This window comes from Hemiscyllium ocellatum, chromosome 14, assembly GCF_020745735.1.
Source record: "Hemiscyllium ocellatum isolate sHemOce1 chromosome 14, sHemOce1.pat.X.cur, whole genome shotgun sequence".
NCBI lineage: Eukaryota > Metazoa > Chordata > Chondrichthyes > Orectolobiformes > Hemiscylliidae > Hemiscyllium > Hemiscyllium ocellatum.
In genome coordinates, this window is record NC_083414.1 from 68,020,974 (window position 1) to 68,034,623 (window position 13,650).

The window sequence follows — 13,650 nt, forward strand, 5'->3', positions numbered from 1 at the left end:
TGGAATCAAATTGACATTTTATTTTACTGATTTGCTGTGTTTTATAGATTTTGAGGTACGAGATGCTTAGAACATAAGCTTCTATTTCTGTCACCTAATATAACATTGGGTGTGGAACTTCAATGCCCATCGCCAAGCATTACTTGGCAGCAGCACTCCTGACTAAGTTAGTTGAGCCCTAAAAGACATGGCTGCTAGATGCGGGAAACAACAAGAGGAAAAAGTACACTTTATCTCATTCTCATCCTCACCAATCGGCCTGCAGAAGATGCATCTGTCTTTTGAAGTATCAATATAAACGACGATTGCACAGTCCTGTCTCACATTGAGGGTACTCTCCATTGCGTTGTACGGCATCAAAACCATGCCATAATAGCTGGATTTCAAACAAATCTAGCAACTCAAACAGGGCATCCAAGAAACATTGTGGGTTATCATCAGCAGCAGAATTATACTCAAACACAATCTGCAACCTCATGGCTTGGCATATCCTCCACTCTAACTTTACTTTTAAGCCAGATGATAAACCTGGTTCAATGAAAAGTGCAGGAAAGCATGCCAGGAGCAGCACCAGGCACACCTAAAAGTGAGCTGACAACCTGGTGAACCTTTTCTGTGAAACTTCATGAGCAACAACTGACAAACAGAGATAAGCGATTCTAAACCCAATGAATTAGATCTAAGCTCTGCAGTCCTGCCATGTCTAGTCATGAATGATGGTTAACAGCTCAAGAGGAGGCTCCACAAATATTCTCATCCTAAATGATGGAGGAGCTCAGCACACCAGTGCAAAAGATCAGGCTGAAGCATTGAAGTAGTCTTCAACCAAAAGTGTTGAGCCAATGCGCTATCTCAGTTTCTCCTGGAGGTTCTAAGCATTACAAACACTAGTCTTTGGCTAGTTTGATTCACTCCACATGTTAACAAGAAATTGTGAAGGCATTGAACACTGCATAGGCTATGGGCCATGATAATATTCCACAGCAATACTGAAGACTTGTGTTCAAGAATCTGCTGTGCCCCTAACTGATTTGTTCCCAAACAGCTACAATAATGGTATTCATTTGGAAATGTGGAAAGATACCCTGCAATCAAAACGCAGACAAACCTAATAGCTAAGTTACCGGCCCACCATATACTCTTGATCACCAGTAAAGTGACGGAAGCCATCAAGAATTTTTGCCAGGATAGGGGAGTCCAAAACTAGACAGCATAGGTTTAAAGTGAGAGGGGAAAGATTTAAAAGGAACCTGAGGGGCGACTTTACCCTGCAGAGGATGCTAAATGCATGGAATGAGCTGCCAGAGCAGGTAGTGGAGGTGGGTACAATTACAACATTTAAAAAGTATCTGGATGGGTACAGAAATCGGAAGGGTTTAGAGGCATATGGACTAAATGTTCTAAGATGCACTTGCTTAACAATAACCTGCACAGTGACACTTAATTTGGGTTCCATTAGGGCCACACAGTTTCTTTCATCACTCAGCCTGTAGACTCAGTGAGGTTGCTAATTGAAGGCTAATTCAGCCATATGTGAGAGGAAATGTATTAAAATTGCTTGATCTCTTCATCTCAAAGTCAACAAATGAAAGAGACAGCTATCCTATCAAGTCTAGGTATCACTGAATCTGAAGCCTGTGAGATGAAAATCCAGTATTTTATGTCAATGCACTCTGCATTGATGCTGTTTAAAACCTATGTTGCTAAATGCAAACAGTGGACTTGTTCCTGTTCAGGGTCGGTTTTCTGAGAATATGCTATGGTTGCTAGACTAACCTGCGTGAAGATGAGAGTCTCAGAACTTCTGCTATCCAAACTCAAAACAAAGCGAATGGACTGAAAGAGTTCCTGAATACTGGCACGAAACTGTTCTTCTTCTATCCCACCTGTTGCTCTTGAATACAACATCCGAGATTGCACAATAAACTTGAACAAATATTCCAATGCCTGAGAAGAATAGAAACACACATTTGTCAGATAATTATAAAATAAGAAATATTAATCATCCAGCTTATCTCAGCTATTCTGATAGGCTGTACGTTCTTACCACTGCAGGTAATGTTTTAAAGCTGGCTTCATATGCATGTGCTTTGAATGGGCAACTGCTCCAGCGGTCCACAGGGCTTGTGTCATATTGAAAGCTAGTGGTTGTGGTTACATGGTTATTGATCAACGACTCAGAACTTGCAAGTTTCACCATGGCAAGTGGCAAAATTGAATTGACAGAAAACAGGCATACAAATTCCTGATTTCCATTCAACAGAAAACATTCACCATTTGCCTTTGAAAAGATTTGAAGATATGTCATGCTAGCTTGTATAGCTACTGATTCCAAACCCAGTGCTGTGTGCACACAAGGAACAAATAAAACGAAATCTCACAGTTCTGTCCTATTACCATCTTCTCAAGGTAATGGCTGACATTCAAAGTCCTTTCTTCAAATGTGAGTTGAGATAGTGCTTTAATCTCATCCAATATTCACAAGTGAACCTTTGCCAATTGAGGTCACTGCATATAATTAATAGTGCAAACCTTAACTGAATTTCCTTTCTGTGAATCTGAAGGCAACAGTCCAACTGCTGCCCTGACTGCAATCAATGCTCAACCTTTGTGTAGACATATATCTTATTAAAACATCATTTTGGAAGAGCAGAGGCTTATTAGAAAGAGTTGGGGAATCGGCCAGGAAGACATTATAATGAAAATCTATACTTTACAAATAAATTCTTGCAGTGTGAATGCTAGTTCAAGATAAATGCTGCCATTTATATGTTGATATTACAAAACAGCATATTCTCGGATTACTCTAAATGAAGAAACTGTAATAGACAGTACCACTTTTATATCTCCAGCATGTACAGCACAATAGAAAACACAACTGTTAGCACTGGTATTTCAGAAATATTAAACTGACTACAGTGAAAACTGTAAATACCATCTGTTCTGTAAGCAAGTCTGGATCTGAAGTGGGCGGGGTGCATTTCCAGTTGGTCTTCAACATTGACTAGGATATGTTCATAAGTTAATTATTGGTGCGAAGCAAATTCTGGATTTTACTTTATATTGATGTTAAACTCATATAGCATGATTACACAAGTCAAGTCTGACCTGTCAACAAAGGTAAAGAACGATACTTCTCCTTCAGAAACACATACTAACACAGACTGAAGTGGTGAAAATTGGTGATTAGATTTTTAATGTATGTCAAACAACTTCTACAGTTGATTATCAGGAAACTACATATAAAAATAAGTACGAAAACACAAATATGCATTGCTAAATTAGTTTCATTTCAACTGAAATACTAGGAGTCAAAGTGATGACCTAAGAATCACAGCAGGAACCAAAAAACAAAGTGATAATTCAGGATTAGGGGTTTAAAAACCTGATGGGAGGAGGAGGATAGGGATTTTGAAATAGGAAACAAAATTATAATTCAGCAGTCCATTTGGGATTAGAAACCCAATGAGTGGCTGAAAGAGTGTATGGATTTGTAACTTGGAACAAATTGATGATCGAAGAATACATCAAGTTCATTATCAAGCTACCAGGCAGGACATTACTGTGATTATACAAGTTCTGACATTCCCATGTCTCCACATAGAGCCATACAGCATGGAACAGACCCTTTGGTTCAACTAATTCACACCTACCTTGTTCCCAAACTAAACGATTCCCATCTGATTCCGTTTGACCCATATCCCTCAAAACCTTTCCTATTCATGTATTTATTCAAGTATCTTTTAAACATAACAGTATCTGCATGCATCAATTCCTCTGCCAGTTCACTCCACATTAACCACTCTGTGTAAAAAGAATGCCCGTCATGCCCTTTTTAAATCTTTCTCCTCTCACCTTAAAAATATTTTTCATCTCTAGTTTTGAAATCTCCCGTCTTGGGGGGGAAAAAAACCTTTGCTATTCACCTTATGTATACCCCTCATGATTTAATAAACCTCTGTAAGGTCACCCTTCAACCTCCTGTGCTCCATTGAAAATAGGTTCCACCCTGTCCAACCTATTTTTATAACTCAAACTATCTGTTGTTGGCAACCTCCTGGTAAATCCTGTCTGAACTCTCTCTAATTTAATAATATCCTTCCTATAATGGAGACCAGAACTGCACACAATACGCCAGATAGGACTCACCAATGTCCTGTATAACCTCATACAAAGTCATAAAACAGTTGATGAATGTTGTGCCCCTTTAAAACAGTAACATATAGTGAAAAGCGGAGCAAAATTCAGACCAAATAAAAGGAAAATGTTTCAACTAGCTGTGAGAGCAGGACTGGGGAGGTGATCAGGATATTGCTGTTTAAAGAAGAATTTAGATTATCTGAATATCAATTATCCAAATATCGGATTATCTGAAGGGGATTTCAAGATCCTGATAGAAACATTATGTCAAAGAGCTGTTTCAACCCTGATTGTGTCTTTTGTTTACAGGTACAATGATTAAAAACAAACCCGGCTCACTGAAATACTGCCAAGGACAGTTCTGGTACCATCTCCAAATGACTGACCTCCTGCCCTCTCTCTCTCTCTCCCCGACCCCAACACCTTTCCTGGAGTTCTACACAGGGGTGTACCCTAAACCCCCTTCCCCAGATAATCTCTCCAAAATTATCCTGTACAGGGTAGAGGTGGAATCTGTCAAAAAATTGTGCGCGCCATTTGGTGACTTACCTAACAAAGGCAGGAGCAGCAGCAGTCTTACTGTTGGCCTACAGTCCGGCTGCCCCTGTAGGGGAGAGGGGGATGGGCTGAAGTGGGGGGGTGGGGTTGGGGCTGAGGGATTGGGGGCAGGTGGGGGGGGGCGGCAGGGGGGCGGTGTTGGACGGTGCAGGGGGCAGGGGGGTGTCAGGGTGGCAGTGAACCAGGTTGGGGCTGGCGAGGGCGTGTGGTGGGGTGGGGCAGGGTCTCACGCGCAGTGTGCTTTTGCCTAGTTTTCTGAATGAGGAGCACACTTCACAGAAAACTCCACAGGAAGTCAATTAACTGAATAATCAATTATCTGAATGAAATAGCACTCGCCCATCTCATTCGGATAATCAAGGTTCTTCTGTATATAGCACAGGGACCAAACAGTACATCGCTGTTACCTGTAGGTTTTTAAGACAAACAAATTTTCAAAGGAATAAGTTTTAGTGATTTCTAGCAGTCATCACGATTAACAAATCATGCCACACAGGGTGAGCGAATGAAAACCGAGATTTGATATTATTAAGTGGGAGTAGCAACTAATAATTATCTATTGTTCCAATTCTATATTTTGTCAGAGTTATCACAGACATTATACTATGTACCCTCATTGCCTCTTGAATGTGATCTTGTCTCACAACTTCTGCAGATCGATCCATGTACCATTTCAGACATCGGATTAGCTCCCTATGGGAAACAAAAATCACAGTTTATATAAAACATGTAAGCATAACTCAGATTCTCACAAAGTCATAAACATGAGGCTTCTGGAATTAACATACATTAATAGCAGGTGAAAGTGAGTATCGCAGACGTTGGAGATCAGAGTCAAGATTAGAATGTTAGTGGAAAAACACAGCAGGTCGAGCAGCATCCGAGGAGCAGGAAAATTGACGTTCATTCCTGCTGAAGGGCTTTTGCCTGAAACGTCAATTTTCTTGCTCCTCAGATGCTGCCTGACCTGCTGTGCTTTTCCAGCACCACTCTAATCCTGATACATTAATAGCAGTACAACAGAAACACAAAGATAGCAAGAATATGCAGTGAGCTAGTATAGAGACAGGAGGGAGATACACAAATGCACTCTTCATGATGTATTTGAAGGTATTTTGGAAAAAGTTTATTTTTGAAAAACTGTATTTCTGAAATGTTTTATTCCCGGTCTCATTATCTTAAGTGTTGTCAACATTTGATAAATAGCTCCAATCCAACACTTAACAATCATTTTCTGAATGTCGTGAAATTCCCCATTAAGGAGTAATAGAGTGGACTATACTTGTCTACAAGCTTTACACAAATGCTCCTGACTTCAGACATCGTGGACAGTTACCAAGTGAAAACTGGATATTTCCCTATTGTTAGAGCAAAAAAAAGCACAGAGTCAACAGGTTTATATCAAGAAGACTATTTGACAAGCTGAATGTTGTACGAATGAAACCTATCTTGAAACACATTCCTTGTCTTCTTTTGCAAGAGAAACATGGCTGCCAGCCCGGTTTACTATTAATTGCATACCCCATGTCCTGAATTGGACACTAATTTGAACAACAATTTAATTGGAATCCAATGGGGAAGTCAGTGATTGAAAGGAACAAGCAAATTCTACATGTGAATCCCCCATGTAACTTGCTTCCTTCCCTGTTCCAAGTTAGCTCTTACAGGGGAAACCCATAATTGGTGGCTAAAAAGGAGGGAATCCAGTTTCACAGCTTTATTGTTAATGGATCACAGGCAAAAGCAAATACTGTATAAAAATGAGTCTAAGCAGCTGTCAACAGGATGTTAGACTGTCAGCCAACAATGTAAAGTACATTGCACCTACAACTGATCGTACTGGAAGGTAAATGGTCCCCATCCTTTGAGGTAAAAACAATGACTGCAGATGCTGGAAATTAGATTCTGGATTAGTGGTGCTGGAAGAGCACAGCAGTTCAGGCAGCATCCAAGGAGCAGTGAAATCGACATTTTGGGCAAAGCCCTTCATCAGAAATGAAAAAGGCCTTCTTTATTCCTGATGAAAGGCTTTTGCCCGAAACGTCGATTTCGCTGCTCCTTGGATGCTGCCTGAACTGCTGTGCTCTTCCAGCACCACTAATCCAGAACCCCATCCTTTGAGCACAGTCAGTGACACTACGAAGATTTAAACCATTCAATGAGGACCGACAACAGTGTAGTACCATGTAGAATTATAGAGATGTACAGCATGGAAACAGACCCTTCAATCCAATTCATCCATGCCAACCAGATATCTCAACCTAATCTAGTCTCACCTGCCAGCACCCGGCTCATATCCCTCTCAACCCTTCCTATTTATTTTGGTTTGCTTGATGGCTGGGATATCAAAATCCATTGAGCATTATCACACAAACAAATGAATAAGGAACACAAATAGGCTACACCATGAGTCTGCTCTGTCCCTCTTAAGGATCATGGCTGATCTGGTTGGTGCCTCAATACCACGTGCTTGCTTATCCCTGATAAACACGGACTCTTGTGAGTCAATAATCTATCTTTCCTTACCTTAAAGATATTCAATGACTTGGCTTCTTCCGCTCTCCAGGGAACAGCGTTCCACAAACTTATGAACCTTTGAGAAAACAAATTTCTCCTCATCTCCAACCTTAACAGGAGATCCCTTATTTTTTCAAACTGTGTCCCCTCTACTTCTAGTCTCCCATACAAGGAAAATGTCCTTTCAGGATTCACCCTGTCAAATTCCTTGAGGAATCTGATATGTTTCAATAAGGTCATCTTTTAATCTTCTAACTCCAGTGGATTAAAGGCCAGGCTGTGCAAACTCTTATCGTAAGATAACACCTCTGCCCCAAACATCAGTTGTATGAACCTTCCCTGAAAGACTTTAACACATTTATAATCTTTCTTAAATAGAGAGATTAAAACTGTATACCATGCTCCAGATATGGTTTTATCCTGTATAACTGCAGCAAAACATTGCTATATTCCATTCTTTTTGAAACAAACAATATTCCGTTTGGCTTCTTAATAAATTACTACACTTGCACACTAATGTTTTGTGATTCATGGACCAAGATATTCAAATTCCTCTGGAGCCCAGAATTTTATGATTTTCCTGTATTTAAATAATTTGGTACTTTTCCAAACTGGACAAGTTCACACTTTTCTACATTACAGTCTTTCTCTCAAATTTTTGCCCATTCACTTAGCCACTCAATATCCTTTTGCAAACTAGATTACAGTGGTCCTGGAAAAGCACAGCAGGTCAGGCAGCATCCGAGGAGCAGGAAAATCAACATTTTGAGCAAAAGACCATCATCAGGAATGAAGGCAGGGAGCCTCCGGGGTGAAGAGATAAATGGGAGGGGGGATGGGGCTGAGGAAAAGGTAGCCAAGATTACAATAGGTGGATGGAGGATGGAATGAAGGTGATAGGTCAGGGAGGAAGGTGGCGTGGATAGGTGCAAAGGAAGATTGGCAGGTAGGACAAATCATGAGGATGGTGCTGAGCTGGAAGGTTGGAACTGGGGTAAGGTAGGGGGAGGGGAAATGAGGAAACTGATAAAGTCCACATTGATGCCCTGGGGTTGAAGTGTTCTGAGGTGGAAAATGAGGCACCCTTCCTTCAGGCATTGGGTGGTGAGGGAGTGGCGGTGGAGGCGGCCTAGGACCTGCATGTCCTTGGCAAAGTGGGAGGGGGAGTTGAAATGTTGGGCCACGGCTGTGGGGTTGATTGGTGCAGGTGTCCCGGAGATGTTCCCTGAAGCGCTAAATAGTTAAGGGTCCAACACTGATCCTTGTGTCACCCCACCATTATACCTTATCAAACTGAAAATGACCTATTTATGCCTACCCTCTATTTCTTGTTTGAGAGCCAATTCTCCATCCACACTAATATTGTATTCCTTACACCACGAGCTCTTATTTTTCTTAGTAACCTTTCATGTGGCCTTGTCAAATGGCTTCTGGACTCTAACTACAGCATGTGCACAGTTTCTCTTTTACATGCTCTGAGTGTGAAACAGAACAAAACTTATATTGAAAATGTTTGCAACAATTCTTCTGATAGGACTGAAAAAATTAGATTTAAAGCTTAGTTCCCTACAGTTTAAGTTCCCATGAATATGTCTCATTTATATTTCATGGACATAGTTCAGCAATCCAATTCAGTTCATTTGCTGCTGATTCTGCCCCTCTCTAACCAGTGGTTTTGGATACAGCAACATCTCCATACCTGGAGGATTAGGACGCATGCTGCTGCAGCAAAGATATAATATGATATGATCTACCAGGGGAAACCCACAGTGGCCAGGTCTCTGGCACTGAGCCTGGCTCTGTAGCTCAGAAGGGAAGTGGGGAGAATAGGAGAGTGATAGTGATAGGAGATTCAATGATTGGAGGAACAGACAGGAGATTTATGTGGTCGGACTCCCAGATGGTATGTTGCCTCCCCTGTGTCAGGATCAGGGGAGCCTCAGAGCAGATCTACAGGATTCTTAAAGGAGAGGTTGAACAGCCAGAAGTCATGGTACACATCAGTACCAATGACATAGCTGGGAAAAGGGATGAGGATCGGAAAAGTGAATTTAGGGAGTTAGGTTGGAAGCTAAAAAGCAGGACGAGCAGAGAATAATCTCAGGACTGTTACTGGTGTCACAGGCTAGTGAGGCTAGGAACAGAGAGCAAGTGCAGCTGAATACGTGGCTGCAGAGCAGTTGCAGGAGGGAGGGCTTCAGATATGTGGATCATTAGGATATTTTCTGGGGAAGGTGGGACCTGTACAAGGACCTGTACTGGGTTGCACCTGAATTGGAGAGGTACCAATATCCTGGGCGGGAGGTTTGCTAGAGCTCTCCGGGAGGGTTTAAACTAGTGTGGCAGGGGGGCGGGTGGGAACCGGAGCTACAGATCAGAGGTTGGTGAACAGGCAGATACAGCATGCACAGAGTCTGTGAGGAAGGATAGACAGTTGATAGGGCATTGCTAATCAGAGATAGTATCACAGCTGCAGAAAGGGAGGTTGTCGAGGAGGGTTGGTCTACTGAGCCATTAATAGTGGAAGTCAGAAAAGGGGCAGTCACTTTATTTGGAGTTTTCTATAGACCCCCCCGCCCACCCCAAATAGCAACAGAGAAATAGAGGAGCAGATTGGAAGGCAGATTGTGGAAAGGTACAGAAGTAAAAGGGTTGTTGTCATGGGTGACTTCAAATTCCTTGTATTGACGGGATGGAGTAGATTTCATCATATTGTGTCCAGGAAGGGTCATGGTGTGGGAAAACTGAGGACTGGGAAGCTTTTAAAGAACAACAGAGGATTACTAAGAAGGAAATACGCAGAGGAAAAATGAAGTACGAAGGTAAACTGGCCAATAATATAAAGGAGGATAGTAAAAGCTTTTTTAAGTATGTGCAAGGCAAAAAAATGGTGAGGACTAAAATTGGGCCCTTGAAGACAGAAACAGGGGAATATATTATGGGGAACAAAGAAATGGCAGAAGAATTAAATGGGTACTTCAGATCTGTATTCACTAGGAAGACACAAGCAATCTCCCTGAGGTAACAGTGGCTGAAGGACCTGAACTTAAGGGAATCTATATTTGCCAGGATTTGGTGTTGGAGAGACTGTTAGGTCTGAAGGTTGATAAGTCTCCGGGGCCTGAGGGTCTACATCCCAGGGTACTGAAGGAGGTGGCTTGGGAAATCGTGGATGCGTTGGTAATTATTTTCCAGAATTCGATAGATTCGGGGTCGGTTCCTGAGGATTGGAGAGTGGCTAATGTTATACCACTTTTTAAGAAAGGTGGGAGAGAGAAAGCAGGAAATTATAGACCAGTTAGTCTGACCTCAGTGGTGGAAAAGATGCTGGAGTCTATTATAAAGGATGAAATTACGGCACATCTGGATAATAGTAACAGGATAGGACAGAGTCAGCATGGATTTATGAAGGGGAAATCATGCTTGACTAACCTTCTGGAATTTTTTGAGGATGTAACTCTGAAGTTGGACGAGGGAGATCCAGTAGATATAGTGTACCTGGACTTTCAGAAAGCTTTTGATAAAGTCCCACACAGGAGGTTAGTGAGTAAAATTAGTATTGGGGGCAAAGTACTAGATTGGATTGAAAATTGGTTGGCTGATAGGAAACAAAGGGTAGTGATAAACGACTCCATTTTGGAATCGCAGGAAGTGACCAGTGGGGTACCGCAGGGATCCGTGCTGGGACCACAGCTCTTTACAATATATGTTAATGATATAGAAGGTGGTATCAGCAATAACATTACCAAATTTGCTGATGATACAAAGCTGGCTGATAGGAAACAAAGGGTAGTGATAAACGACTCCATTTTGGAATCGCAGGAAGTGACCAGTGGGGTACCGCAGGGATCCGTGCTGGGACCACAGCTCTTTACAATATATGTTAATGATATAGAAGGTGGTATCAGCAATAACATTACCAAATTTGCTGATGATACAAAGCTGGCTGATAGGAAACAAAGGGTAGTGATAAACGACTCCATTTTGGAATCGCAGGAAGTGACCAGTGGGGTACCGCAGGGATCCGTGCTGGGACCACAGCTCTTTACAATATATGTTAATGATATAGAAGGTGGTATCAGCAATAACATTACCAAATTTGCTGATGATACAAAGCTGGGTGGCAGGGTGAAATGTGATGAGGATGTTAGGAGATTACAGGGTGACCTGGACAAGTTAGGTGAGTGGGCAGATGCAGTTTAATGTGGATAAATGTATGGTTATCCACTTTGGTGGCAAGAACAGGAAGGCAGATTACTACCTCAATGGAATCAATTTAGGTAAAGGGGCAGCACAGAGAGATCTGGGTGTTCTTCTACACCAGTCAATGAAGGCAAGCATGCAGGAACAGCAGGTAGTGAAGAAGGCTAATAGCATGCTGGCCTTCATAACAAGACAGATTGAGTATAGAAGCAAAGAGGTTCTTTTGCAGCTGTACAGGGCCCTGGTGAGACCACATCTGGAGTACTGTGTGCAGTTCTAGTCTCCAAATTTGAGGAAAGACATTCTGGCTATTGAGGGAGTGCAGCGTAGGTTCACGAGGTCAATTCCTGGAATGGAGGGATTACCTTACACTGAAAGACTGAAGCGACTGGGCTTGTATACCCTTGAGTTTAGAAGACTGAGAAGGGATCTGATTGAGACATATAAGATTATGAAAGGACTGGACACTCTGGCAGCAGGAAACATGTTTCTGCTGATGGGTGAGTGCCGAACCAGAGGACACAGCTTAAAAATACGGGGTAGACCATTTAGGACAGAGATGAGTAGAAACTTCTTCACCCAGAGAGTGGTGACTGTGTGGAATGCTCTGCCCCAGAGGGCAGTGGAGGCCCAGTCTCTGGATTCATTTAAGAAAGAGTTGGATGGAGCTCTCAAAGATAGTGGAATCAAGGGTTATGGAGATAAGGCAGGAAGAGGATACTAATTAGGAATGATCAGCCCTGATCATATTGAATGGCGGTGCAGGCTCAAAGGGCTGAATGGCCTACTCCTGCACCTATTGTCTATTGGTGTCTTGGGTGACTTCAACTTCCCTAATATTAATTGGAACCTAATTAGTGCAAATAGTTTGGATGGAGCAGCCTTTGTCAGGTGTGTCCAGGAAGAATTCCTGGCTCAATATGTAGATAAGCTGACTACAAGGGAGGCCATATTGGATCTGGTGCTTGGCAACAAACCAGTTCAGATGTCAGATCTCTAGTTGGGAGACCATTTCAGTGACCTTTACTATAGTCATGGAGAGGGACAGGAGCAGACAGTATGGGAAAGTATTTAATTAGGGGACGGAGAATTACAATGCTATTAGGCAGGAACTGTGGAGCATAAATTGGGAGCAGGTATTCACAGAGAAATGCATGACAAATGTAGAGATTGTTTCGGGAGCATTTCCTGCTAATGCTGGATAGGTTTGTCTCACTGAGGCAAAGAAGGGATGGTAGGGTGAAGAAATCTTGGATGACAAGAGATGTGGAACGTCTAGTCAAGAGGAAGGAGGAAGCCTATTTAAGGTTGAGGAAGCAAGGACCAGACAGGGCAATAGAGGGTTACAAACTAGGCAGGAAGGAACTGAAGAATGGACTTAGGAGAGCTAGAAGGTGGCACTGAGGTGATCTACATTTATGTGAGGAACAAGAGATGACCAGAGTGAGGGTTGGGCTAATCAGGGATAGTGGTGGGAACATGTGCCTGGATTAGGAGAGGTCCATAATGAATACTTTGCTTCAGTATTCACTAGTGAAAGGGACCTTGTCATTTGTGAGGACAACATGAAACAGACTGACACGCTTGAACAGGTTAATGTTAAGAAGGAGTTTGTGCTGGAAATTTTGAAAAACATGAGGATCGATAGACCAGCTGAGCCAGACAGGACATACCCAAGGACGTAAGGGAAGTGAGGAAGAGATTGCTGCACCTTTGGCACTGATCTTTGAATCCTTATTGTCCACTTGAGCAGTACCAGATGATTGGACTGTGGCAAATGTTATTTCCTTCTTCAAGAAAGGAATAGGGATAATCCTGGTAATTACAGACCAGTCAATCTTACGTTGGTGGTGGGCAAATTATTGGAGAGGATCCTGAGAGATAGGATTTATGATTATTTCGAAAAGCATAGTTTGATTAGAGATAGTCATCATGGCTTTGTGAGGAGCAGATCATGAGGAGCATCTCACAGTCTTACTGAAATCTTTTGAGGATGTGACAAAATACATTGATGAAGGTAGAGCAGTGGATTTGGTGTATATGGATTTTAGCAAGAAGTTTGGTAAAGTTCCCCATATTGTGCTCATTCAGAAAGTAAGGATGCATGGGATATAGGGAAATTTGGTTGTTGGGATACAGGGAAATTTGCCTGTTTGGATACAGAATTGGCTGTCCCATAGATTACAGAGAGTGGTAGTAGATGGCAAGTATTTGGGCGGCACGGTGGGCGGC

At 42.2% G+C, this 13,650-nt stretch overlaps 1 protein-coding gene across 1 annotated transcript in view; it reads right to left on the reverse strand.

Annotated features, from left to right (window-relative positions):
• dock3 (dedicator of cytokinesis 3) overlaps nucleotides 1-13,650 on the reverse strand; it is a 721,249-nt gene that overhangs the window by 213,939 nt on the left and 493,660 nt on the right. Inside the window, exons 22-23 of the mRNA XM_060835046.1 lie at nucleotides 5,310-5,391; nucleotides 1,777-1,947 (exon numbers count right to left, since the gene is read on the reverse strand). Of these exons, the coding sequence (XP_060691029.1) occupies nucleotides 1,777-1,947; nucleotides 5,310-5,391 (253 nt within the window). The remainder of the gene's footprint in view (nucleotides 1-1,776; nucleotides 1,948-5,309; nucleotides 5,392-13,650) is intronic.